This window comes from Felis catus, chromosome C1 (genome assembly GCF_018350175.1).
Source record: "Felis catus isolate Fca126 chromosome C1, F.catus_Fca126_mat1.0, whole genome shotgun sequence".
Taxonomy (NCBI): Eukaryota; Metazoa; Chordata; class Mammalia; order Carnivora; family Felidae; genus Felis; species Felis catus.
Genome location: NC_058375.1, coordinates 19,593,567 through 19,619,904, shown reverse-complemented (window position 1 = coordinate 19,619,904; position 26,338 = coordinate 19,593,567). Strand labels below are relative to the sequence as shown.

The window sequence follows — 26,338 nt, the reverse complement described above, 5'->3', positions numbered from 1 at the left end:
CCATGCTTTGCCAGTCACTCTCCATTGCCCCAGCATAAAACTGCTTGTATTTGCATGACTTGATCAATGGTGACCTCAACAGACTAGGGCTCCCCAGAATAAGGACCAGTCTTCTCTACCTTCAGAGAGGGAGGGTAGGGCTGTCTCATCAGACCAGGCTCCTAACCATGAGGACCAAATTCCCACCCACTGAGACCCCCCCAACCAAAAAGAAAAAAAAATTAGAACACTAAGGGCAGAGATTATATCCCTACCATTAAGTCACAAATTTTCAGGGTACAGATTCTCTCTCCCATTAGATTAGAAGCTCTAGAGGGCTGTCAGTAACTCTCCCACCAGACAAACAGGCTTTTGGCAAGAATTGCCCCAAGGGGTTTGTAGAGCCACCATTCAGACATATTGATCCCAACGCAAAATTTTATTGTCAATACACAGATGCCTGGCCCCACTGGCCTCACCTTTCTCCTCTTGGTGCTTAAGCCCACTTAGGCCCCATCTAGCTCTGGCCTAATGCAGAGGACCAGGGATGCCCATCCTTAGGACAAACCCTGGCTGCCTTAGCCAGCACCCCCGCTAGGTGCTCATCCTTGCTGTGGGGCTCCCTCTCTCATCCAGCATCCTTGTCCATCTGAATTCCTCTGAACCTGGGGCTCACAGGTACAAGCCCTGGACATGCCACCCCCTTCTCAGCCCCAGGCATCTGCCGAGGTGTAAGGGAGAGGATGGGCTCAGACCAGGCTGTGCCAAGTCACACTAGAGGTGCAGGAAGATGCAGCAGCTGGGTGTGTGTGCGCAGGTCCCTTGGCTCCCGTCCTGCCTCTCAGCGGCTGGCCTTGTGTTTGTTAAGGAGCAGGTTTGTGTTGGATTCCTGAACCTGCAAACCAAGGGGTTTTCTTGTCGATCCCTCACCTTCACATGGCAAACACTGCCTTGCTCCCCTCCCCTCCTGGCAGCTACCCTGCCAGGCCTCCCAGGGAAGTCCTTCATATGTCTGACTCTAGCTGCCTTAGTATCCACTCTGAGCCTGGGAGCCCAGGCTGTGGACATTCACAAGGCTCCAGGCCATTCTAGCCCAGTCAGGTGGTTTGGAAAGTGGAGAAAGGAAATTAAGTTATGTGGGTGTGTGCCTTTTTCTCCCTAAAAGCTTCCTCCCTCAGGAGGAGGCTGTGTGTGTGTGTGTGTAAATATATATATATATATATATATATATATATATATATATATATATTTTTTTTTTTTTTTTTTTTTTTTTTTAAGAGAGAGAGAAAGGGAGCACAAGCAGGGGTAGTGGGGCAGAGGGAGAGAGAGAATCTTAAGCAGGCTCCATGCTTATCCCAGAGCACAACACAGGGCTCAGTCCCATAGCCCTGGGATCATGACCTGAGCCCAAATCAAGAGTCAGACCCTCAATTGACTGAGCCACCCAGGTGCCCCAAGAGGAGGCCATTCTGATGCACCCTGGAGAGAACCCAGGGGCCCTCTGCCCCCAGTGGGCCTAGGTATCTGCCACTAAGCAGAAACTGAGCTGGCTCAAGCCACCCTAGGAAGGGGTAGGTTTGAAGGCATTAGAAACATAAGTGGCTCCATGGGAGGAGCCTGAAGGGAGCCGGCAGAGGCTCTCTGAGGAGGAAAGGGTGGAACCTAACCGATCAGCTGTGGCTGAGGGAGCGCAGTCCGTGCACAGAAGTCTAGAAGATAGACCAGTCTTGAAATCGACAGAAAGTTTGACTAATGGGGCAGAGGCTGAGCTGGGTGGGGTGGCTGGACGAGCACTTATTGGGTAGGAGAGGGAAGCTGCATGCACCTTATCCCTGTTGATGAGCGCAGTGATCAAGTCTTGCTGGCAAGTCATGTCGTGGATGTCCAGGGAGGACCCACTCGCCACCGACAGGCTCAGGGACACGTGCTTGTGCATCAGCTCCTCCTCCTGCTCCTGGTTGAAGCGGATGGAGCGCACCTCCTCTACTATCCTGGGGGCGGAGGGGTGAGTACTTTCCGAGGGCTGAGGGAGTTTGGAGGGGAAGGAGAAAAAGGGGGGCAGACCCCACATCTCTTCCCTGGCATCCACCCCGCTTTGCCCTCCCCCCTCACTCCTATGGAGATCCAGCCAAAGCTGTGTGCTCACTTGGGATGGAAGAACAGGGAGGTCTGGGGATTCTAGCTCCTGCACCCACAGACCCCGGTCAAGTAGGGCCCCAGGGTCCGTGTTATAGAATGGTGATGGCCCCGAGGTCTGCGCTCAGCCCAGACTTATGGGACTCGGGGTACCCCCAATGCCCGGCCTACATGTTAAGCTCATCTCGGATCTCCTTGTACTGCATCAAGTTCTCCTGTATTGCCTCGAGCACCAGGCAAAAGTTGTCACAGGTGTTTTCCGAGAGGTTAGACAGGTTGCCCCCCGTAAGTGGCTCCTGGGGGAGGCCAGACATCTCCAAACGGGCGACCGCACAGTGTACCAGTGGCAGGTAGTTACTTCCATCCTCCTCCTCCTTGCCTGTCTGGGAAGAGGGAAACGGGGAAGGGACAGAGCTCAGCCGGCACCCCTCCCCCAGTGCCTTCCTGCTTGGCTTCAGGGAGGATGAGTCTCCTAGGATACCAGGGTTCTAATGCCCCTCATTGAGCTCCAACAGATCTTAGCCTCCCTATGCTGTTGGTGGGAGGCTTCAGATGCATAAGCCCTTTCCCTACCTCTTTGAAAATTCTTAGCCCCTTTTCAAAATTTAGCACCCAGTTTCCCTCCTGATAAATCCTACCCAGCCAACTTCTAAAGCCCTGTCTACTCTGAAGTCATAGCCCACAGCCGTCAACATTTTGGAAGTACTCCACCCTCCACCCCCACCGACCTTTTGGAAGTTCTACCCCTGAATGAGTAGCACTGCAGCTAACATTTAATGAGTTGTATGTGTGTGCCAACTACTGTTCATTTATCTCCAAAATTCTCATAATAGTCCTATGAGAAAATATTATTATTCCCATTTTGCAGAAGAAATTGAGGCTTAAATTGGTTATCTGCCCAAAGGTCACCCAGCCACTCAGTTTTGAGTTGCCATAGAAATAAGGCATCTAGGGGGCGCCTGTGTGGCTCAGTCAGTTAAGTGTCAGCTCTGGTCATGATCTCATGGTTCATGGGTTCAGGTCCCACATTGAGCTCTGTGCTGGCAGTGTGGAGCCTGCTTGGGATCCTCTCTCTCTAGCTCTCTCTCTCTCTCTGCCCCTCCCCCCTTGTGCACGTGCATGCTCTCTCTCTCTCAAAATAAAAAAAAAACTTTAAAAATCTAGGAAATCCATACCCCTCAGATGTTACTCAAGGTAGGGGATGCTGCCCCCAGGTCTCAGGCTTGACTTTACCCAGGCCCTCGAGTGTGGAAGCATGTGCATGTGCACTCACATACACACATACACACACATATGTGCACATATACACAGTCAAGTCAGTACATTCTGCCCCCTCCTCCCTTTTGCCCTTCCATCCCACTCACCTCACGGAAGGTTGTCTGATGCAGTTGTCCGTGCTCGCCTGCCTTCATCATCTGCTCCAGATTGGTGGTCACCACAACGACCAACAGGTTGATGCCAATGAAGGCACCGATGGTGATGAAGATGGCGAAGTAGACAGCACCCCCAATCTCCATTGCGTACTCTCTTGTCTCCATCCTGGAGATGGCAGACAGGGGCCCCATCACCTCCCTGGCCCTTTGAGCCTCGATTTCCCCATCTAGGAAACGGGGACACTACCTCAAAGCCCACTGGGTCTTCTGCTACCTCACTGCTGTTGTGCTGATCGAATGCCTGTTCCTGACTGTCATAGAAGCTGCTCTTTGTTGAGCACACAGGGCCTCAAGCCAGCCCTCTAAGGTGGGGATGTGTCCATTGGCATTATCAAGTTTAATCTATTGGCTACACTCTTCATTCACGATTTTCTTATTTTAAAAAATAACTCAAGCTCATAATAGGAGAATTAGAAGGAAGATATATAGGAAAAAAACCCCATCTACTATTAATACCTTGTTATGAATCTCCTATAAAATATTTTCCTAAAGAATAGGTCTTTCTTTCTCTCTTTCCATACACACACACACACACACACACACGCACACATGCACGCGCGCGCATATAGAGATACTCTGTGCCAGGCTCTATGCTAAGAGATTTATTTATTTATTTTTTTTTTTTAATTTTTTTTTTCAACATTTATTTATTTTTGGGACAAAGAGAGACAGAGCATGAACGGGGGAGGGGCAGAGAGAGAGGGAGACACAGAATCGGAAACAGGCTCCAGGCTCTGAGCCATCAGCCCAGAGCCCGACGCGGGGCTCGAACTCACAGACCACGAGATCGTGACCTGGCTGAAGTCGGACGCTTAACCGACTGCGCCACCCAGGCGCCCCTATGCTAAGAGATTTAAATAGATTTTCTCTGTTGATCCTTACAGCAATTCAGACACAGTTAATTACAATAATCCCCAATCAGCAGGTGAGGAAGCTGAGGCTCAGAAGAGAGATGAAGGAATTTGTCCAAGGTTGCATGGCTAGTGTGATGGAGCAAAGACTCAAAAGCCCAGCCTCCAGTGTACCTTTATTGTACACTCTATGATTTTCCCACTACCTACATCATAATGGGTGGTGCCCACAGAAACCCTTTGCCAGCTGTGCTTCTAGTCTCACAAGAGATAAAAAGAAACCAGTCAGGAGGACCCACTTCCTAGAGTGCACTGGAAACAAATAGGGTAATGGAAAAGAACAGAACCTGGTGGCCATCTATGGCCCCAAATGGCCTTGGGCAGCAGGTGTAAGAATGAAATGAGGCTCTGAGTTCCCAGGAATCCAGGCAGCTTGGTGGGCTCAGATGTGGGCTGGGAGGCTGTCCTGAAACCACAGAGCTGCTCTCTTGCTCAAGACCTGCCCAGGGGTGCCTGGGTGGTGCAGTCGGTTAAGCGTCCAACTTCAGCCAGGTCACGATCTCGCGGTCCGTGAGTTCGAGCCCCGCATTGGGCTCTGGGCTGATGGCTCAGAGCCTGGAGCCTGTTTCCGATTCTGTGTCTCCCTCTCTCTCTGCCCCTCCCCCGTTCATGCTCTGTCTCTCTCTGTCCCCAAAATAAATAAACGTTGAAAAAAAAAATTTTTTTTAAAAAGACCTACCCAGTTGTTTAGCATGACAGGAGAAATGATGAACAGGCCTGCAGTAGGACTTTGAACAGGTGGAATTTCAAGGGGAACAAGGCTTCAAGCAGGCCACAAACCCAGAGGCCCCAGTCTCAGGGGTCTCCCTTTCCCCAGTTTGAAGTTCCAGGCACCCCCCTCCTGCTGGGCACACCCTCATCCCAAGCTCTGGACCACCCACTCCCACTGCCTCGCCCCACTGGGTTGGGGGCCCGGAAGCCCCACAGACACTCACTGAAAGTCCCTGTAGATGTCCACCCAGCCATCTTGGGTGATGCAGATGAAAAGGGTGTACAGGGCAACCTGCATGTTCTGGAAATGCATGGGCACAAACGCACCAAAGAGAGTGACCCCGAACACGGAGAACACCTGCCAGAGAAACCAGAGAAGATGCCTGGGCTTCACCCAGGGACCCTGGGGACAGGACATGCACATGCCACGCAAATGAACACCGCCAAGGGAATGACAGGGATTCAGGCCCATAGGCCTCTCCTCTTCTTCCAGACACCCCTGTATCCCCAGTGACCCAGGGGCCCTGCTCAGGGAAGGGGAGGATGGAGGGCAAGGGAGGGCACTGACCAGCATGAAGAAGAGGATGAGGGTCATGATATTGGCCATGTCAGGCACCGACTGCAGGATGACACGGATGATCCGGGCCAGAGGCTCCACCGCCATGCACACGTGCACCAGACGAAGCGCCCTGTGGCACAGCCTCTCAGGGGTGCCCCCTGGCCCCTCCCAGGCCCCTCCTCCCCCCGCCCCCTGACCTGCCCGGCCAGGCAGAGCCGATCCCCACCTCATCTCCTTCCCGGGGTCCAGACAGTTCCCCTTCTTCTCCCGAGTTCCCAGCTCACCTGAGAGTATAGGTGATAGAGATAGCACTGAGTTCATTAATGAAGAACCCCAGGAGCAAGATAAAGATGATAAGGAAGTTGAGGATGTTCCAGCCGTCCTGGGGGGGTTGGGGGGGCCAGCCCCAGTGGGGTCTATCAGGCCCAGCCTGTGGGGACATCCTGGGTCTGCCCTCCCACTGCCTCAAGGTTGGGAGGCTCAGTGTTCCTCTCAGAGCAGGGCCAGTCATCTGCCATCCATTGCTGTTACTTATCTGCATTCCCCAAACGTGCCACAAAACACACATGCCCTCCCTGTCTCGTCCGTGTGTCCACAGCCAAGTGCAGTCTCAGAGACACACAGTGGAGCCTCTCACGTACACACAGCTAGTTCCTAAGCTGAGCAGCCACCTGGGCTAGCGCACTGCTGAAAATGGCCTGGCCCTACAGTTAGGTGATAGGAGAGCGTTCGGATGCTCCAGGCTTTGTGTGGCTCACACTATAATTAATAATACAATAAAAGTAAATACTAATAAAAACATTACAGAACACTACTTCAGTAGCCAGTTCAGAAGTACACTAGCCCTCACTGTACGAGAGAGAGAGAGAGAGAGAGAGAGAGAGAGAGAGAGAGGGAGAGAGAGAGAGACAGGAAATTTTTACAAGCCCTCTGTCCAGTAAGGCACAACGTTACATAGGGGTGGGGACTGAGGAAGGAACCTCATGTATGAAAAGTTCAAGCACAGCCACGAAAGGGGGAATTTATCTAACAAACAGTGGATACATGTATGTTTTAGCCAGTGATCCCACTACTAAAATCTGACCCACGGAAACTCTGGTTCAAGTACAAAATGACACCTGTGTAAGGTTGAAAACAACTAAAGTGTCCCGCAATGAGACACCCCGATTGAATAAACCACGGAGCATTTATTCAATGGAGCGCTGTGTAGCAAAAAAGACAAATGGGAAATATCTCCATGTACTGATACAGAAAGGTTGCCAGGATCCATTAAGTGACAAAAGCAAAGTGCGAGGGGAGGGAGGAGGGAGGCAAAGGCAAAAGAAAACCAAAGTATACACACATTAGCTTATGATCGCAAAATACACACTGATAGACTATAAATCTAAAAAGATTACCTGGGCTGGAGGGGAAGAGATGAAGGGAGGGAGTGGAAGGAAGAATTCTCTGTGTACCTTTCAATATAGTTTTCGACCAATCTAGATCTGTATTAAATATTCAAAAAGAAAACTTTTTTTTTTAACGTTTTATTTATTTTTGAGACAGGGAGAGATGGATCATGAACAGGGGAGGGTCAGAGAGAGGGAGATACAGAATCTGAAACAGGTTCCAGGCTCTGAGCTGTCAGCACAGAGCCCGACGCGGGGCTCGAACTCACGGACCGCGAGATCATGACCTGAGCTGAAGTCGGCCGCCCAACCGACTGAGCCACCCAGGCGCCCCAAGAAAACTTTTTCTAATGGAAAAAAAAAGTTCTTAAACGTATCAGGTAGAACAGTAAACACAAACCCTCCTGGAATCCCACATTCGGCGTGCCTGTGCCTACACATACATCAGGAGACGCAAGTCAGCCTGGCCACAGATCCGGCGCTCTAACCAGCCAGTATTAACCTCCTACTGTATGCCAGATCCTGCACCGGATCCTGAGGATACAAGAGGATTTCTTCCCTGCAGGGCACACAATTTCCAGGAAGACAGATTGACAGTAAATTGAAACTCCATGTGAGAGAGATTGTCAGGGAGACACAGTAACACCTAACCTGGCCTGGGAGAGGCGGGAGGACTTCCTGGAAGAGGCGGGAGGACTTCCTGGAAGAGAAGATCTCTGAACGAGTCTGAAGCTGTAAGCAGGAGTAGAGCAAATGAATAAAGTGGCAGGGAGCTTTCATAGACGAGAGGTCAGCTTGGACAAAGGCATGGAGGCGAGAAGCAGCGGTGTGCGCGGATGCGTGAGGGTGCGTGCGTGTGCGGGTGCGTGCGGGTATGCGCTGGGGAGTGCAGCTGCAAGCAGTCTGGTAGCCGGAACTTAAGGGCAAGGCAGGGAAAGATGAGGCTGCAGAAATAAGCAAGGGCCACATCGTGGAAGGCCTTAAGCACTATAAAGCCTTTCGACCTGATCCTATAAACAACAGGGAGCCAGGGCAGGATTTTAAGGATACTTTGGCCTGTGCCTTGGGGAGATTACTTTGATGGGGGGGGGGGGGGAGGGGTATCCTGGAGGCTAAAGCAACATCCTAGTGGGAGAAGACCAGGCAAGAGCTAGAGAGGGGTAGCAAAGATGCAGTGGCGGCAAGACATTTGAGAAATCGTTAGGCGGTGAAACTGATTAATAGGCTGTGGGGGTAAGGAGGAAAAAGGAATCCACAAGAGTAGAAGAAAAGGAAGAGTTGGGGACAAAACTCTGGGGATTCCTACATCGTGGGGTCATATTTTGAGATATTTACAGGCTTTCCACTTTCCTGCAAGTCCTCTTTCCCTCCCCCAGCCTCCCTCCTCCACAACAGCCAGGGGGGTGAGGGAGAAGGAGGCAGAAACAATCTCTAACAAACCCTGGTTTTCACCCTGGCTCCTGATGAAGGTTAGGGTGTAGGACATGAGTTCTCAGCCAGGGATGACTTTGCCCTCCAAGGGACATTTGGCAATGTCTGGGGACATTCTTGGTTGTCACAACGAGGAAGGTGCTAAGCGGCATCTAGTGGGGAGAGGCCAGGAATGCTTCAGAACACCCTCCAGTGCACAGGGCAGCCCCCACAATAAAGGATCATCCAGGCCAAAAGGTCTATAGTGCTGAGGTTGAGAACCCTGGGTTTAAGGGACAAGCAGAGTGTCTGGGAGGAGCACAAGATTCTCAGGCTTGCTTCAATTCCCTTGTCCTAATGAAAGCCTGGGGGTTAACCTTGAAAGTGCAGGCCCCCTGGGGTGCCTGGTTGCTCAGCCCACAGAGGGTGTGACTTGCCATCTCAGGGTCCTTTGTTGAGTTCAAGCCCCACACTGGGCGTGGAGCTTACTTAAATAAAAATTAAAAAAATTAAAGAAGCATTGCTAAGAAAGTGCAGACCCCCTACTGCTGCTGAAAAAAAAAAAATCTCAAGAAGATACAAAGGAGGAAATGTTTTCTCTTATGGAACAGATGTCTGCCTGCCTCCAGGGCTAATTCTGATAAAGTGGACCATTGAAATGTTCACACAAAGCACGGTACCTACTCCCCTCCCCTCGAGTGAGGAAACACTAAGGGTGTGCACCATCCCTTGGATGTTCTGGTAATGAACATCCTTGCAAATGTTATTTGCACAAAGCAGTCTTTAAGACGCCCAGACTTCAGCAATGTTGTTCTGGGTTCAACTACACCGTGTTCTGTGAACCTCTGACCCCTGGAAAGCTTAGAATTCTAACTGGTTATCCTGGTAATGGTATTAAAAAAATTTTGTTTTAATGTTTATTTTGAGAGAGAGAGAAAAAGAGAGAGACAGACTGTGAGCGGGGGAGGTGCAGAGAGAGAGGGAGACACAGAATCCGAAGCAGGCTCCATCCAGGCTCTGAGCTGGCAGCACAGAGCCCGAAACGGGGCTCAAACCCACAAACCGTGAGATCATGACCTGAGCCGAAGTCGGCGCTCAAATGACAGTCACCCAGGTGCCCCCTGGTAACTGTATTTAAATGATACTTCCTTTTTTTGAAAGGTATAAACACTTGATAGTCTTGTTGTTTTTTTTAATATTTTATTTTAGGGGTGCCTGGGTGGCTCAGTTGGTTAAGCAGCTGACTTTGGCTCAGGTCATGATCTCGTGGTTCATGACTCGAGCCCCATGTTGGGCTCTGTGCTGATCGCTGGAGCCTGCCCAAGCAGGCTCCATGTGGTCAGCTTAAAGCCCAATGAGGGGTTCGACCTGGGGCTCAAACTCACGAACTATGAGATCATGACCTGAGCCAAAATCAAGAGTCAGACACTTAACTGACTGAGCCACCCAGGTGCCCCAGTACAAATTACTTTCTACTGCATCACAGACATCTCAGAAGTAGTTGGTCTCTCTCTCCACACAACACACACACACACACGCACACACACACACACACACACACACACACACACAGACTCTCGGGTCATAGGACCAGAAGCCCAGGGGTGGGGTGCAGTCCCTAAGGAGTTGGGGTGATGGCCGAAAGGACCCAGGATCTCACTCACCTTCCAGAAAATCCAGAAGCCATTTAACCAGCCGAGGAGGACCTCACAGATAAGGATGGTCAGCACAATGTCATCTATGGTAGAGAACAACTCATAGTGTTTCTATATGAAAGACAGAGAAAAAGAGAGGGGCAGAGAGGTCAGTGGAACAGAGCCTGGGCAAGGCTGGGCAGGGGGGCATCTGTGGGGGGAAGGGCAGGCCCGTAATCCTGCTGTTCTTCATCCTCAGCAACTTGGCAGCTGCCTTTAGTCCACATTGTCCATGTACATGCCAGGCACCGTGCTAAGGCCCCACATGTGTCATTCATGTCAGCATCACCATCGTCCTCCAAAGTGGGCTTTATTCCCGTCTCACAGATGAGGAATCAGAGAGGTGCCTGAGGCCACAGAGTGAGCAATAAAGACTGTTGTCTGACTATAGGGGCGCCGGGGTGGCTCAGTCGGCTGGGCGTCCGACTTCAGCTCAGGTCATGATCTCGTGGTCCGTGAGTTCGAGCCCCGCGTCGGGCTCTGTGCGGACAGCTCAGAGCCTGGAGCCTGCTTCCGATTCTGTGTCTCCCTCTCTCTGGCCCTCCCCCACTCACACTCTGTCTCACTCTCTCTCAAACATAAGTAAACATTAAAAAAAGAATTAAGAAAAAAAAAAAGACTGTTGTCTGACTATAAACTTTTGCTCCTAACCTCTGGAGCAGGGATACTTGAGAAAGGGAGGTGGCTGAGAGGCAGAACAGGCTCCAGGATTGGAAGGAAAGGCCCTGGCCGCTGAGACAGAGGGCACCAAGCCTCATCCTTCCTTCTCTGGTTGTCCCAGCCACTCCTGCTGCTTTGTCTCCCAAATCTCCCAGACAAGGCCTGACCGACTTCCTGCATATGCCCCCCACCCCCCTCCGCCGGCCTACTCACGGGTCCAGTTCCCTGGGTGGATGGACTCATGGATGGATGACCATGACCTTGAATTCTGTTTAAAATCCAACTCACTGGGGCGCCTGGGTGGCTCAGTCGGTTAAGCATCCAACTCTTGATTTCGGCTCGGGTCATGACCTCCCAGTTCGTGGGACTGAACCCCACATTGGGCTTGGCACTGACAGCATGGAGCCTGCTTGGGAATCTCTCTCTCCCACTCTCCCTGCCCCACTCCAGCTCTCTCTCAGTCTCTCTCAACATAAATAAATAAACATTAAAAAAAAAAATCCAACTCACTTTCCCCCAATCTCCCATGAAGCTGTAACCCTACTATAGTTTGTGACCCTGTTAACAGCTCCCAGCCTCCAACTCTACCCTGGCAGTTACCAAAGTCCCTTGGACTCCTCTCTTTCTCCACTTCCATGGCCAACAGACTCAGTGCCTCAAGGTTCACTACCACACGCAGAGGCCTCCTGGTCCCCACAACCTTGCCCTCACCCATATCCACTGGCCAATGAGAGGCTGGGCAGAGTTTCTTAAACCCAGATGGGAGATTAAGGTTTTGGGCTCCCTGCCTGTTCCAAATTCCCTAAGGGTGTCATGGGCCAGGGATGTCGGTCTATAACAAGGAAGAGCTTTCTGTCCCCTCAGCTCCACCCTGCTGACTCCCGGGGGCAATAAACTCTGCACTATTTGCTGCAAGAACTTCCTAAATACTCCATCCGCCTTCTCCAAGTCATGAGCATCCATGGCTAAATCAGAGTTGCTTCCTCCACCCACAAGCCTGCTATGGCTCCCAATGGCATAGGGACAAGGTTCAAAACCAGTCTGGTATTCACAGGCCATGACCTTCACGGACACATATCCTACACCAGAGCTTTTAGCTAGCATTTTTTGACTGGGACCTATAGTAAGAGGTGAATTTTGTATTTCACATCCTCCCTCTTTCCCCCTCCCCCACTCTCTCGCGTGTGCACACACGTACAATTTCCATTTCATTCTTTTTCATTCTACTTCATTCTGTATCAGAATGCTGGTATCTGCAGTCTGAACTGATTTCACGATCCGTTGAGGGGTTGAAGCTGCCTTGTAGTTCTACTCGTGCTGCAATCTTGGCTGTTGGCTGTCTGCCTCCACCACATGGGAGGCAGCTCCTGTCAAGGCCACAGGAACTAAATCCAAGGGATGCTCCATGATCCTTCTCTGGCCTCCTCTCTTGCCATTTCTGGCCCCAGACCAGACAGCACACTCTCCTGGGTCCTCCCCACTCTACTGGTCACTCTTCCTCAGTCTTTTATGCACCTCCTCCATTCTGTCTTTCAGTTGGAGACTCTCCTCAGAGCTCTGTCCTGGCTTTCTTCCCTTCTCACTGGATATGCTCTTCCCAGGTGACCTTGTCTACTCCTTTAGCTTCTGGCAACCATCCACCCAGACGCTGGCAGCCCCCACGTTGGAATCTCCAACCCCCACCCCCACCCCGAGCTCTCAGCAGGATCTCAGAGTTGAGCTCTAACCTCTCACTAGACATCTCTATGTGGATATTGCATGGGCGCCTCAAATGCTACTCAATTCAAAGTGACCTCGGCATTCTCCCCAAACCCACTCATTGTCCTATGTCCCCCCGTCCCAACAAACAGCACCGTCCCCACACAGTTGCTCAGGCCAGAAGTGTAACTTCTTGCTCTCCCCTTCCCTACACGTGTGAGATGATGATGTATGTTAAAAAAGGTGGCACATAGGAAGTGCTTATGAAGTGTTTGCTATAAAGAAAAGCAGTCGGGAGGCCCATGGATTCAACTCCTAGAGAGTTTCAAATGCATGTGACCTCTTTTACCAACAGCCATGGCCCTGGTCCAAGACCCACCATCTTTCACTAAACTTGCCAGACCATCTTTTCCCATTCTTGGCACCCTCCTTTCCGTGGTCCACACTGTAGCAGCCAGTGTAAGTTTTCTGAAACACACGTCTGGTTATGTCACTTTCGCGCTTTAAACCCTTCCCTGACTTTCCAACGACATAGGATAGAGGCCATCCTCCTTAAGATAACTTAAAAACCCCGCACCATCTAGCTGCTGACCATCTCTCTGAAATCATCAGCCACCACATTGGACATTTTTAAAACACTGACTTCAAATAGCATAATTCACGTATGTAGTATACGCCTTGTAAAGAAATTAAAACATGGATAAGACCAAAGTCATACTGGACTTCCAGACCGACACACAGAACTCGCTCACAAGCTGTTTTGCCCACCCTAAAAACTTTCCCACCGCCCTTTGCCTGGCCAACTCCTACTCACTCTTCGTTCTCAGCGGAAGCATCCTTTTCTCCGGGAAGGCTTCCCTGACCCTACCGGGATGCTTACTCTGAGCTCCCATGTACTCTGGACACTCAGGCATTTGTAATGACGTGCACGAGTCTGAGACAGGATTGGGTCTGCTGTGATCATGCCCGGAACCCCAGCACAGAGTGATCCTCACTTTGTGACTATTTGTTAAAATGGGATACCCTTGGTGTGCCTGGGTGGCTCAGTCGGTTAAGCCTCCAACTTGGGCTCAGGTCATGATCTCATGGTTCATGGATTCGAGTCCCACGTTGGGCTGTTAGTGCAGAGCCTGCTTGGGATTCTCTCTCTCTCCCTTGCCCTCTATGCCTCTCCCTCACTTGTGTTTTCTCTCTCTCTCAAAAATAAATAAACTTAAAAATGTGTGTGTGTATGTACATATATATGTGTGCGTGTGTGTGTATACACACACACACACACACACACACACACACACACACACACATATAATGGGATACCCTTCCCAACCAGGCACCCATTTGTCTGCCTCTGCTCACACCATTTTTCTCCTGCCCTTCCTCTCTACAAATCCAATGCCTTCCTCAAATCTGGGCCCCCTCCACCACGAGGTCTTCCTTGATCTCTAGTTCCCTGGAACATCAGAATTGACAGGCCCTTGAAGAACATTCAATCCAATCACCATGAACAGATGAGGAGTCTGGGGACCTGAGAGAAAAGTGCCTCACCCAGCCCTTGCCCCATTAGATCAGTGGGGGCAGAGGTCAGGCTGGAGTCCCACCTGGCCAAGGAAGGAGTTGGTGCGCAGAGCAATGGTGATGGCGTTGACCACCAGCAGCAAGGCCAGCAGCAGCTGGAAGGCTGGGTGACGGAGCAGCTGCTTGATGTACATGCGAGTGATGAACTCCTGCATGTCCCAGGTATCCTGGGAGAGGGCAGGGGACCTTCCTTCAGGCAGGTGTCACGGTGGGAGGCCTCTGCCTGGACGTTTGTTCTCAGTGAATGGGGTCCGGGGGGGGGGCACTCTAAGGGGAGAAGTTGCCTGAGAGGGGTCATGAAATGGGGGCATCAGTGTAGGGGTCACTACCTATATGGCCACTAAAAGCGGGTGACTGTTGGGGGATCTTTGTGGGGATCATTGGAAGGGAGACTTCTGGGGTCTCTGCTGGTGACTGTCATTATATAAGGGTTCCCGTAGGGAGCACTGCCTGGAGGTTACTAACATGCCATGAGGGGGCCAACACAGGGATCACTGCTGGGGAGGGTCCTCAGGGGGGCTGTTTAGAAAATAGAAGGGGCAGCGTTATTCTGATGGCCTGTTGCCCCCTGGGCACAGCTGCAGAAGGGTGACTGTGGGGTGGGGGTCGCTGCCGGCTGCAGCCCACGCCTCCTCCTTACCCTTGTGCTAGTGATGTCTCTGCGGTTGATCAGTACTTGCTCCTCCGGCCGGGCGTAGGGCTCGTGAGTGGCCCTCTGTGAGGGTGAGGAGAGGGCCCATCAGTGCGGCCACTGCCCCTGGGGACCCAGTGCGGTGTCCTGTGCCCCACCCTACGCTGGTATGCCCAGCTTGGGTGGGCCGAGGCAGGGGCCACCTACCATGACGTTCAAAGGTTTGATATTGATGTCGGTCCACTGCTGCCACCAAGTCCTTCGGTTATCCATCATAGCTGCTCCGTCTCCTCCCACTTATCAAAGAAACTTCATTCCAAGTGGCCTTGCTCCCCCTCGTGGTGAGATCATAGAGGACTCTGTGACCTCCAGATGTCTGCATTCCACCAAGGAATTCTGACTGTAAGAGAAGCTCCTCCCACTGACTCCCCTTGGTCCCCAGGGAGGAAGCCAGGGACACTAAGGGGCTGGGCTGCGGTCAGCGGTCAGAGGCTGATGGGAACAGGTCAGGTCTCTTGTGCGGCCTGGATGGAGAGATACAGGGGCATGTCCCTGCTCTGGGTCCAGGAGCTGGAGGTAAGACTTGGAGGAGGGAAGAGCAGTGTTTGGCCCAGAGGCCCTCCTCCCAGCAAACCTCAACCTGTGGTCCTCCCCGTGGGCTAAACCATCCACCGCCCCAGTCTCCAGGCCTGCCCACCCTGCCCTTCCACGCAAGATGGGTTTCTCTATCTAGAGTAAAAGGCTGGTTTCTGTTTCTCTTTGAGCCCCCGGGGATGGGGCAGGAGAGCACCCTCTGGTCTCCAAAGGGCTGGGGAGAGATGGGCATGAGTGGAAGCCCTCACTAGCACAGATCAGCAGCCCATCACCCTGGCAGGCATGGAGCTCCGGGCCAGTGTGGAACTCCCAGGCCAGTGTGAACGCATAGCAGACTAGTTACCAAGAGCATTCGTGCCCTTCTGACATCTTTCCAGCCCTGTCCCCTCTGGGGACAGATTCCTGGTTCTAATATGGAAGTCAAAGGCACATGTGGATTCATTTTAGATACATTGATTTTATTCTGTTGAAAGTGTCTCTTGTGTGAAACGAACACCTACACAGGCTGGCTTGGGGGAGGGAGAAGTGCACAGTCTTACGCCGCTGTAGGTCAGAGGGGGAGAGAGAATTCCTTAGCCCCGCTTCTCACTCCTTAATTGGCAAGAGAGGATGGCACAGAGCTCACTTCACCTTAGCCCACTCTGAGGGACAGAGGAACAGAAATGGTGGACGCTGAGGCAAAGGGGGGCACCTTGGGGTGATACATGGACTAGCGCTACCTTCAACTTTGAATAGAACCCGGGGATGCTCTGTCCTGGGCATGTCAGAGGCTGCAGGCTGAGGTGGTCCTCAAGGCCACAGGTCAGGAGCCAGGGTACTAGCCAGGGTCAGAGGTCAGGAGGTCCGCGGTTGCTCTCTGGGGTCAGGGGGCAGAGATGGGACTGCTCCTCGGGTTCAGAGGGCAGGGGGTGGGACGACTGTTCTCGGGAGTCAGAGATCAGGACTTGGGAGTGGCCTTCAGCCTGCACCAAGCCCCAGGCTCCCAGGCTCTCTGAGTAGAGCTCCTGGTTCCGTTCCTTCCACCGCCGGAACTTCTCTCCAGTCAGCTCAGGGTCGCCTAGCACTTCCTCCAAGGCCTGCAGCTCCTGCAGCTTTGCCTGTGAAGAGGGTGGGGGCTAAGGGGTCATGATCACCCAGGGAGAAGGGCAGAGCCCCAGCCCGGAGCTAACTCTGGAGTCCGGTGCTTAGAACCCAGCACCTGGCCCAGTCTAGCACTGATCCTTAAATTGAGAGTCTGGCTCTGGGAACCTAGAACTTGGTCCAGCCCACAGCTGAGCCCAGAGCTCAAGGCCAGGAACCAGAGCCGAAAGCCCAGAACCCAGTCCTTCACCACGCCCAGTGCCCTCCAGCTGACCTTGAGTGTGCTCTGTAGCGCGCGCACACGGTGCACTCGTTCATTGAGCTGGGGGTCTCGGTTGCGCCGCATAAAAGAGCTCCGCCATTGTTCATGAGTGAGAGGCTGGGGCTGGCCCAGGAGGGACACGCCACCCTGCCTCAGCCCCCACACCATTCCTTCCAGCGCCCCTTCACTGTTGTCTGTGGGAGGGGGGAGCAGATGAGGATGTGCCCATCCCAGCCCCCCCCACCCCCACCCCACCATCCATCCCAGCTCCCAGCCCCAGCACAGCACCTGTTGGTGGGCCAAAGGAAGTCCGTGGGCCACCCTGCATGGGGGTGGCTGCAGGTAATGTGTCTCCATGGAGTGGACTCCAAGCTCGGGCTTGGCTGGGCTGTGGGCAGGGTAGAAGGAGAGAAGGGTGGCATTCCGACCCCCATGGTCTGCCATTTGCCCCCTACCAGTCTCCTACTCACCGAGCCCGAGCGGGACCCAGCCTCATCGTCAGGATCTTCTGCTTCTGTCTCACTGTAGCAGTCTGGGGTGGGGGTGGGGGGGACAGGAGCAGTTGGGGAGCCCACTCAGCATCGCAGGGTTTCGGGAGGCCAGGGAGTGGGCTAGAGCATTAGAGTTCCCAGCCCCCATTCCAGGAAAGACAGAGGCTCAGCTGAGACCTGGTGAGACACCCACCTTCCTCGCGGGGCAGGGAGGCCCGGCCTGGAGACTGGTACTTGGAAATGCAGGTGATGAGATGGCGCACCCACCTGTGGAGGGGCAAACGGGTCTCAGGGAGCTGCCATTTACTATATGTCTGGGCTTTTCACCTATATCGTCTTCTGATTTAATCTCCAGAGCACTTCTGAGAGGTAGGAACCCTTTGTTTTATTTTATTTTATTTTATTTTATTTTATTTTATTTTATTTTAAGCAGGCTCCATGCCCAGTGTGGAGCCCAACACGGGGCTTGAACTCACGATCCTGAGATCAAGACCTGAGCTGAGATCAAAAGGCAGACACTTAGCCAACTGAGCCACGCAGTCACCCAGTCCAGCCACGCAGGAACTTTTATTAACCCATTTTATAGATGATGAAACTGAGGCTCAGAGAAGTGAATGCCTTGACTAGCTCCTATCTGAGAGCTGGGATTTGAATCCAGGTTTCCAAGCACCCAAGCACTCATGTGGAAGCTGGGAGGTCAGGGGGGTGGCACTCACATGCTCAGATCCTCCAGGGTATCAGCAGCAAAAATGAAGGGTTTGTACACGTCATGGGTGAGCTGGAACACACTGCCAGGGAGCATAGGGCCTGGGTCAGCCTGGCTGTGCCCATCCAGAACCGGACTGGGAATCCCAGCTACCTGCTGCCCCCGCTTCCCCGCTCTCCCTTTCTTGCCCGACCCCCCCCCCCCCCCGGCTTATCACAGTCCAGGACTTAACTACTTTTTCTTCTGATCCTGTCCACTTTCCAGACTGTAGTTGGAAACATTGATGAGGCCCTCAGCCTTCTCATCCTGGGGGGGAATCATAGCGTGAGGGTCAGCTTGAAGGCCCAACACCCTCGAGGCCCAGTCAGGTTCTTGGAGCGGGGGCGGGGAGAGGGTGTGTTCTGGGCTCTCCAACCACAAATCTCCCCTTGCCTAGAGCTCAGGGCAGGAATCTGGGGTGGGGGCAGGGTTATGACCAAGGGGCACCTTTGAGACAGCAAAGGGGAACCAAAGATACCCAGGCAAACAGCCAGAGAGACAAGACTGCTTATACATTTGTTCTGTCGTTAGACACACACAAAGCTGCTTCATACCCCTGAGCTTTGCAAACGCTGCTCTCCGTTCGTGGTTTTTTCTCCTTTCCATCCAACTAACCCCCAGGCGTTGATTTCTCAGGGGGCCTTCTCCACTCTTCAGGCTGGACTGTCTACCTCTGCTGGGCTGCTCCCCATCCCTGGGCTTTTCCTTCATCACGGCCTGTGTCCCCTGAACTGTCCTTGAGTGTGTGTACATCCTCCCCCCACCAGCCTAGAGGAGCAGGAACTGCCCAAGTCTTCCCTGCGTCCCTAGTAGCCGGCTAAGAGCTGGGTACACGGTAGGCACCTGAATGTTTGTTGAATGAATAAACAGCTGAACAAATGGCCCATCACTAGGACAGACAGAGTAACAGAAGAGGAAGGAGAGGTGGGCAGAATAAACGTGACTCTTTCTGCACTGCCCGCGATACCTTTCCCAGACTGCTTTTCCACACAAGGGCTCGGGGGGCAGGGGGGTCTGCGGCCTGCCTGTGACCACAGATGGAGTGGATGGTGGAATAAGGACAAGAACCACGGCTCTGACTCACTTGCTGACCTGTGTTGGGGTGGGGGGTGGCGCTCACCTGGGGCTGGCGGTACCAGTAGAGCGTGTGTCTCTTGAGCACGAACCAGCAGCGGCGCCAGCGCGGACCCATGAAGCCGCCAGCCGCCTTGCGCAGCAGGAGCCAGCCGTCACAGTCTGGCTGGCCCAGCTCCCGGCATGACACCCGCCGGCGACTCAGCCGCGTTGCCACACCTGCAGCACAGCACGGCCTGGGTGATCAGGGACCGGCAAGACATCCTGGACCCCCAAACGTGCTCCCCGCTCCCCCACCAGCGTTCCCCGGTGATATTTCTGAACCCAGACTCTACGCCTGAAATGGTACAGGCGTCTCCCTGAGGTAGGGCTGGCTCTTCCCGTTTTATTTATTTATGTATTTATTTATTTTTGAGAGAGTGCAAGTGGGGGAGGGGCAGAGAGGGAAGGGACAGAGGATCTGAGGCGGGCTGTGCGCTGACAGCAGTGAGCCCGATGCGGGGCTCGAACTCACAAACCACGAGATCATGACCTGAGCCGAAGTCGGCCACTCAACCGACTGAGCCACCCAGGCGCCCCCGACCCTTCCCATTTTACAGACGAGGAGATGAAAAATCAGAGGACAAGCCATTGGCCCAAAGTCACGGAGCAGGTGAGAGGGCCAGGCTGGGAGCACAGGTCTGTCTGACCCCAGAAACAGCTGTTCAAGAGAAGCTGTGTGTGAAATGTGAGGGGTGGTCCTGCCAAGCACTGTAAACACTTCCAAGAGCTCATATCAGGGGACCTCCACCCAGTCAGGTACATCTTTTACCTTTTGACTTCTTCTGACGAGGGACAGGACTCTGAAAAGACCATAAGGGGTTAGAGAAGGATCTGGGGCCGGAGCCACACACCCCTCCTCGCTGAGCCCTCACCTTACCTTGTCAGGGTGCTCCTGGGGTTCCCGAGTCGTTGCTACCCCTGCTGGGAGTGTGGCTGGGGGTGCAGGGAAAACGGGTAGGGATTCAGGGTCAAGGGAGGTAGAGTCTGTCAGGGAGGAAGGAGAGAGAGGAGGGCCCGTGAGCCTAGCCCCAGGCTGGGCAGTAGGGTGAGGGTGTTGGAGTCTGGGGATCAGAGCCAGGCATCCCACATGCCTTGCCTGGGGCATCTGCCACCTGGTGGGAGTTTGAAACTACCTGTCCAGGCAGCGCTGGGCCCAGGACTTGGGTTTGAAGTCAGGTCGAAGGCAAAGACGTCTTCGGGTGGGGCCCTGGGGAGGGCAAGGGGAGATGAAAGGAGGGAGCCCGTGGCTCCCCCTCCTCCCCTTGCACCCGCAGCAGAGCCATTACCTGGGAGACTGTGGGGTGAGAGCCAGCGAGGAGATCGTCAGCTGTGGGGAGCCCAGGGCCCGAGGAGGGGTCTGGGGAACAACAAGAAATGGTGACGGAGCTGATGACGATGGGGGTCTGAAAGCAGTCTGTGGGCAGGGCTGAGGGACAGTTACCTGTGGGGGGGTCTTTGGTACTGGGACCTTCTTCAGCACTAAGCTGACCCCGGCTGGCTCTCGAAGCAGCTCCCTCACCACGTTCTTATGGGGCCAGCCCACCTGGGGGACAGGGCAGGGGGAAGGACAGGGACTCTGGGATGATGGAGCTGGCCAGGAAGCTCTGGAGTAAGCCAACAGCCCTCGCCCTTGGCCTCCTGCCACTCCTCCTTCCAGGAGGCCTCCATCAGCCCCTATACCTTGCCTCTGCCAAGGCCACTCTGACCTGTGGGAGCTGGCTCACTTCACGGGAGGCAGCTCCCACAGCCCTGGTCTCCCCAAGGGACCCTCCCCACCCACCAGCCCTGGGCTCTACTCAGTAGCCCCTTCACCTCCCGCCGTGTCCCTCTCTTCCTCACTCACCACCACCTGCTCGTTGACCTGGACAATCTCGTCTCCAGGCAGGATCTGCAGCCGGGAGTCCGCAGGGACCTGGTATGGGGGGTGGGGCTCATAGGGTGTGCTTTCCGTGGGCCTGAAGCCGGCTCAGCCGGAGGGTAAGACGGCAGCTGAGAAGACCGTGGGATTCTCACCTGAGTGCCCACGCGGGACACGAAGTGCAGGCAGTTACTGGTGGTGTGGATTTCCAGACCCTGCCAGAGCAGAGGCTGCAGTCACTGAGAACGTTGGGGGAACTGGGATTCTTGGGTCGGGGGAATGGGGGAGAGAGCTGGCCCCGGTTGGCACTGCCCACCTCGCTGTGTGACCTAGGGCCTGCCACTCCTCTCTGGGCCCCTGCCTCCTCCTCCAGTGAGGGCCAGAGGGAAGCTGGTTCCCCGACTAACGAAGTAGGAGATTCTCAGCAGCCTTCCTGAAGGGACAAGCAGGGATGGGGCAGGGACAGGGCAGGGCTGGAGGCTCCTGTTTTCCTAACTAGTCAAAGATTAAGGCAGAAAAGTCCATGTCCTTTCCCCAGTCCCCTAACCTGCCAGGTCTGTGTCCAGGACTGGAATGTGTCACCTGAGACCATACCAGCTAAAGCCCCTCAGGACTGGAGAGAGTGCTGAATGACAGTGTGTCCCCAGGAAAGTTCTCTGGGCCTTTTTTAACAGCTGTACAGAAAAGGCCTTCCAGCCATAACAGTACAGGGTTCCGTGGGATGCTATAGCCAAATCCGAGGACCCAGACAAGGCCGCCAAGGGGTCAGCGCTCACCAAAGGATCGTCCAGCTGCACACGCTCCAGCACAGCCGTCTGCTCTAGAAGCTCCTGGGGGCTGCAGCTCAGGATGGCATGGCAGATCTCTACCACATGGCTGCACTGGGGGTGGGGGAGCAGGATGTCTAGCTTGAGCCCCCATCCCACCGCCACCCCTACTCCCCACTCAACCCCACACTCACAATGCTCAGGACTTTGCTCTCCTTCTCAGCTGCTGGACTGTCCTGGAAGCAGAGAGGACAGTTTTCTCTGAGTCGGGGGCACTGCCTTCTCAGAGGACAGGGTGGGCTTCCCCAAAGTCCCTCCCTGCGTCCTGCATGCTGGTCTCCTCCCAGAACTACAGGGCCTCAGAGCTTTGACTCCAAGGTCTTGTCCCCTGATGCCAGGTCCCAGAAGTCACCATACATGCCCTCCCCCACCCCACCCTCTCCTGAGAGTCAAACTTTCTGAGCTGCCCCTGCCAGCTAGGAGACCCCAGGCCCCCATTGCCCCCTACCCAGCGGCCAGGCCTCTCTTCTTCCTGCCTCTGCCTCTTCCCAACCCCCACAGCCGATCCTGTGCTGATTCACAGGTTATAAAAAGCTCTAGCCTGACTTGGTCCCTACAAACTGGGCCAAGCCTGGCCCCTGGTTCTTCTACCTCCTGCAAGGCCTGGCCCAGCTCCGCGCACAACTCCCCAATCTTCTGACAGGCCGAGAAGTCGTTTAAGCGAGAGAAGAGGTACCTGACGGGGGAAGTATGGAGCAGTGGTTAGGAGGCTGTGCTGACCGGTCAAGTCATGGAAACGCTCAGAGCCAACGACTCATTTGGGGATAGATAACGCTTACTCTGACGGTTTTGATGGGGGCAAAGAAGATGATGGGTAAATCTAAAGAGCTTAGCACCAGACTTATTTGTCAAGTGCCTGATATGTCCCAAGCCCTGTTCTAGGAACGTGATTACAGCAATAATGATATAACTTCAGCTGCTGTGAGGTGTCTGGAGCTCTAAGAACACCCAACAGGGAAGGCTTCCCAGAGGAGGTGACATTTGAACTGGGACCTGTGGGACAAGCAGCAGCACTGAAGAGTGGAGAAGCTCTCTATGCAGTGCTATGAATGAGTGGGAACCCAGGCATCCCGGTGCCCCTGCACTGACCAAATAACCTCTTCGCCCTGCTCCACAATATCTGAACAAGAACCAAGCTCTGTTCTTCTCTCCCACGCCCCGGAGGAGGCCAGGGATGAGAAGGGTCCCTTCACCAGTCAGCCCAACCAGGGTCTTGGGAGGAGCCCGAGGTACCTGTTGAGCCAGAAGAGGAGGGCACGGGCCTCATGCACCAGTTCCACAGCCGCGCTAAGGACATCAGCAGGGGGCTCAGCACAGCCTTCCAGGTGGCCTCCGACTAAGCTCTGGAAGGCCTGGGTCACCTCTAGCAATCCCTCCGTCAGGCCCTGCAGATTCTCTGTCTGTCGCCCAGAGCTCTGCACCAGAGTAAAGGCAGGTTATCTCCTGACAGTGGCCAGCCCCCCATCAGCAACCCCCCCAGGCGGATGGAAGCTGCAGCCAGTGTGGCCACCGTTCACTCACCAAGGCCCGAAGCTGTTCCACCCCCTCCAGGATGAGCTCCTGGTGGCCCAGAGGCCATACGGTCAGAGCCTCAAGGCTTTGGGGACAGAGCTGGAGCAGGTACTTGCCAGGCAGCTCCCAGTCCTCAAAGCAATAGTCCTGCAGGGAGTCATCGAGGCCTGGAGGGAGAACAGGGGCCAGCATGGAGGGAGCCGGGAGTGCCAGGGCCTTTCAGGCCACTTTTTCACCCCCACAAAGCCCCTTTCCCTCCCATCTGTTCCTAGCATCAATCTGGGGACCCATTTCACAGAGGGAAACTCTGAGTTGCCCTCAGCTACTGAGTTGAGTAGAAGAGTAGAGGATAATGGCTCTCAAAGGGTCTCCAGAGCACCTGCAGTGACAGCCTCACCGGAGAACTTGTTAGAAATACACAAATTCTCGGGGCGCCTGGGTGGCTCGGTGGGTTAAGTGTCCGACTTTTGGTTTTGGCTCAGGTCAGGATCATGCGGTTTGTGAATTCAGGCCCCGCATGGGGCTCGGCGCTGGCAGCGCGGAGCCTGCTTGGGATCCCCTTTCCCCTCTCTCTCTGCCCCTCCTCCACCTGCAGTGTCCCTGTTTCTCTCAAAAATAAATAAATGAACTTAAAAAAACCCCCACAAATTCTCAGCCCCACCCCCTGAATCAGAACTCCGAGTAGGCCCAGCATTTTCCATTTTAACCAAATCTCCAGGTGCTTTACTCAAGTCTGAGAACCATGGGGATGGTGATAAGAGCACAAGACCTTGGAGTCAGGGAGGGCTAGTACGTGAGCAAGTAACTTAACTGCTCTATGCCTCAGTTTCCTCACCTGTGAAATGGCAATAATAAAAGCACCTACCTTCTAATCCTGTGCATATTAAGTGACATGACTGAGATATGTCAAACACTTGGCCTATTCCCTGGTTCATGGTAGACAGTAACAGCCACCACAGTATTATCACCAGACTCTTTAGCCTGGTCTGCAAGGTCCTGTATGATCCGGGCACTAAGTCCCTGTAGTGTAAGTAACTCCTGAGATGCTCTTCTGCCTCAGGGTCCTCGCATGTCTTATTTCTTCTGCCCAGACTGTTCTAGCTCCCTCACTCCCCTTTTTAATTCAACTGCCTCCAGGAAGCCTTCCATGACTTCCCAGGGTAAGTCGGAGGGCTCTCCTGCTCCCTCTGCCCCTGTGCCTCCACTAACACCTGCACTTGAGCATCGACCTCTCCCACTTGGTCACCCCCTCAGGCTCTGGGCCATAACTAACTGTTCATCTCTAACTCCAGCCCATGTCTGGCACAACGCGGGCCTAAAATAGGGAAAATGTCTATTGAAGGCTTATTATGTGTTGAGCGAAATGTTAAGGGCTTTACACATATTAACACAATCGGTTCTCACTGAACATAGGAGTTAAAGATTATTGTTATCCCCATTTTATAGGTGGGAAAATTGATAAAAATAGAGATTAAGTAGCTTGCTCACTCTTTGAAGGAATTCCTTCCATTCCAAGTCAGGCTCCATCATTGGGGAATGTGAGTGTCACTGACAGCTCTCCTTCATCCCCTTGTGTGACATTAAGAACACTGGACTAAGGGTTCATGGACCTGTTACTCCATGAGCAGCTCTTTGCCACGTACAGTGACCCTGTTGTGCTGCCTTCCTCCCAAAAGGCTCCTACATTGAGCCACACATACGAGGCACCTGCCATGAACGTCTCGTTTTGTCTACTTCATGAGATCATTGTTGACCTTCTCATCATGTGGATAGAGAAACTGAGACCTCTGGTCACAGAGCTGGTGAGTGGAGGGGCGGGGCCTGGAACCCAGCCTGGGAGTCTGACTCCGGCCCCGAATCCCGCTTTTCAGGGGCTGGTGGCCCCGAGCCTGCCAGCAGCCTGCCAACAGCGCACTCTGCTCCCATCAGGAGGGGGACTCCCCTCCCCTCTCCCAGCTGCACTCCTGGCCCGTTTCCCACCCATCGGGGCTCACTGCCCCTGGCCAGCTTCTCCTCCCCTGAGGCTCCCAGGCTGGGGTTGTGCCAAGCCCTTCGGTGTGACTGGGGCTTCTGCTTCTCTCACTGGGAGCCTCAAGGTGAGAAGGGAAAGGACAGGAGGGCCGGCCATATTCCAAAGCCCGAGCAAGCCACTTCCTGGCTCAGTGCGTCAGTTTCCGCTTCTGGAAAATGGGTTTAATAACAGCCCACTGAGCCCTGGGGCGGAGGGGAGATGAAGGAGATTGAGTGGGCGTGGGCCACCCCCCTGTTTTCATTACACAACCACCGCCTCCCCACGGCCACCTTGGCAGCCCCTTGCGATGCTGGGGCGATGAGCGACCCCCTTCTGAGTTCTCGGAACCCCCGGGGTCATCTCGCCTATCCTGCCTAGCACAGTCCCGGGTGGGTAAAAGGCAGACACTCTAAATTGTTGACTAACCGACAGACCTGGAATGTCCTTTTCCCCTTTCCTCTCCTCGTCCCCGGGCCCCTCAAGCCCAACTCTGCCCAGGCCCCACCCACCTCTCAGCCAAGCTGCCACCTTCGCGGGGGTCCAGGTCGCCACTGGCTCCATGGCCGAGACCGGCCCGCTGGGATCCGCTCCCGCCCGGTCCCGCCCGCGCAGGAATTTCCGCTCCCGGAGTCTGGCCTGGGGAGAGGCGGGGGCCGGCCGGGGCGGGGCTCTGGGCGGAGCCACCAGCTTACCTGGGCCCACGTGGACGGCCAGGTGAGGCGCGGCGACAGCCATTGGCCCCCCCGGCCTGTCCGCCTCCTGCCCCGCCCTTCAGGCGTCCTTAGGCAGCGGGGCCGCCGGACCCGGAGGCGGTGTCACTGGTGACTCAGGAGACTTTAGAGCGCGCCTGGAATCCCGCCCCAAGCTGGATTGTCCTTTAGGTTCCGCAGGAACAAAACAAAACAAAACAAAACAAAACAAAACAAAACAAAACAAACACAAAACTGCATAAAGGTGAGCAGGAGCTCAGCAGCAAAGTGCAGAACTTCGAGAGCCAGAGCTCTGGCTGCAAATGCCAGCTGTGCGGCTAGTTAGCTATGTGCCCCTATCTACCATG

General features: G+C 54.1%; 2 protein-coding genes across 6 annotated transcripts; both read right to left on the bottom strand.

The window, feature by feature from the left end:
• Window positions 1-399: 399 nt before the first annotated feature.
• On the bottom strand, window positions 400-15,245 carry CATSPER4 (cation channel sperm associated 4). Of its 3 annotated transcripts, XM_003989684.5 has the most exons (11): window positions 14,993-15,245; window positions 14,795-14,869; window positions 14,178-14,321; window positions 10,192-10,293; window positions 6,014-6,111; window positions 5,739-5,859; window positions 5,395-5,528; window positions 3,480-3,654; window positions 2,287-2,498; window positions 1,805-1,970; window positions 400-874 (listed from the first exon to the last, which is right to left on the bottom strand). In XM_003989684.5, the coding sequence occupies exons 1-11, from the start codon at window positions 15,059-15,061 to the stop codon at window positions 821-823; spliced, it is 1,350 nt and encodes a 449-aa protein (XP_003989733.2). In that variant the 5' UTR covers window positions 15,062-15,245; the 3' UTR covers window positions 400-820. The 3 variants fall into 3 exon arrangements, with proteins under 3 accessions (XP_003989733.2, XP_044891281.1, XP_044891282.1); XM_045035346.1 differs by lacking the exon at window positions 14,178-14,321; XM_045035347.1 differs by lacking the exon at window positions 400-874 and having other exon boundaries at window positions 1,829-1,970; window positions 2,287-2,494.
• Window positions 15,246-15,816: 571 nt separating this feature from the next.
• Window positions 15,817-26,091, bottom strand: CNKSR1 (connector enhancer of kinase suppressor of Ras 1). Of its 3 annotated transcripts, none has more exons than XM_023258335.2 (21): window positions 25,974-26,091; window positions 23,280-23,437; window positions 22,992-23,173; window positions 22,350-22,434; window positions 21,893-21,934; window positions 21,708-21,812; window positions 21,087-21,146; window positions 20,917-20,985; window positions 20,515-20,616; window positions 20,360-20,430; window positions 20,207-20,280; window positions 19,951-20,057; window positions 19,843-19,873; window positions 19,078-19,250; window positions 18,151-18,224; window positions 17,929-18,000; window positions 17,406-17,479; window positions 17,192-17,253; window positions 17,010-17,109; window positions 16,734-16,915; window positions 15,817-16,476 (listed from the first exon to the last, which is right to left on the bottom strand). In XM_023258335.2, the coding sequence occupies exons 1-21, from the start codon at window positions 26,014-26,016 to the stop codon at window positions 16,207-16,209; spliced, it is 2,136 nt and encodes a 711-aa protein (XP_023114103.2). In that variant the 5' UTR covers window positions 26,017-26,091; the 3' UTR covers window positions 15,817-16,206. The 3 variants fall into 3 exon arrangements, with proteins under 3 accessions (XP_023114103.2, XP_011282821.2, XP_044891280.1); XM_011284519.4 differs by lacking the exon at window positions 25,974-26,091 and adding an exon at window positions 25,791-25,947; XM_045035345.1 differs by lacking the exon at window positions 25,974-26,091 and adding an exon at window positions 25,791-25,947 and having other exon boundaries at window positions 20,360-20,367.
• Between the last annotated feature and the right edge of the window lie 247 nt (window positions 26,092-26,338).

What these genes read in the sequence shown, in the direction of transcription:
- CATSPER4 (XM_003989684.5), bottom strand. Translation starts at nt 15,061, where the DNA reads ATGATGGATAACCGAAGGACTTGGTGGCAGCAGTGGACCGACATCAAT. An exon ending in TCTATCACCTATACTCTCAG is followed by an intron (nt 5,860 to 6,013) that starts GTGAGCTGGGAA and finishes GCTGTGCCACAG; the next exon opens with GGCGCTTCGTCTGGTGCACG. An exon ending in ATCAGACAACCTTCCGTGAG is followed by an intron (nt 2,499 to 3,479) that starts GTGAGTGGGATG and finishes CCCTCTTCCCAG; the next exon opens with ACAGGCAAGGAGGAGGAGGA.
- CNKSR1 (XM_011284519.4), bottom strand. Translation starts at nt 25,842, where the DNA reads ATGGAGCCAGTGGCGACCTGGACCCCCGCGAAGGTGGCAGCTTGGCTG. An exon ending in AGGTCAACGAGCAGGTGGTG is followed by an intron (nt 20,617 to 20,916) that starts GTGAGTGAGGAA and finishes CCTGTCCCCCAG; the next exon opens with GTGGGCTGGCCCCATAAGAA. An exon ending in ACTGGTACCGCCAGCCCCAG is followed by an intron (nt 18,225 to 19,077) that starts GTGAGCGCCACC and finishes ATTCCCCCCCAG; the next exon opens with GATGAGAAGGCTGAGGGCCT.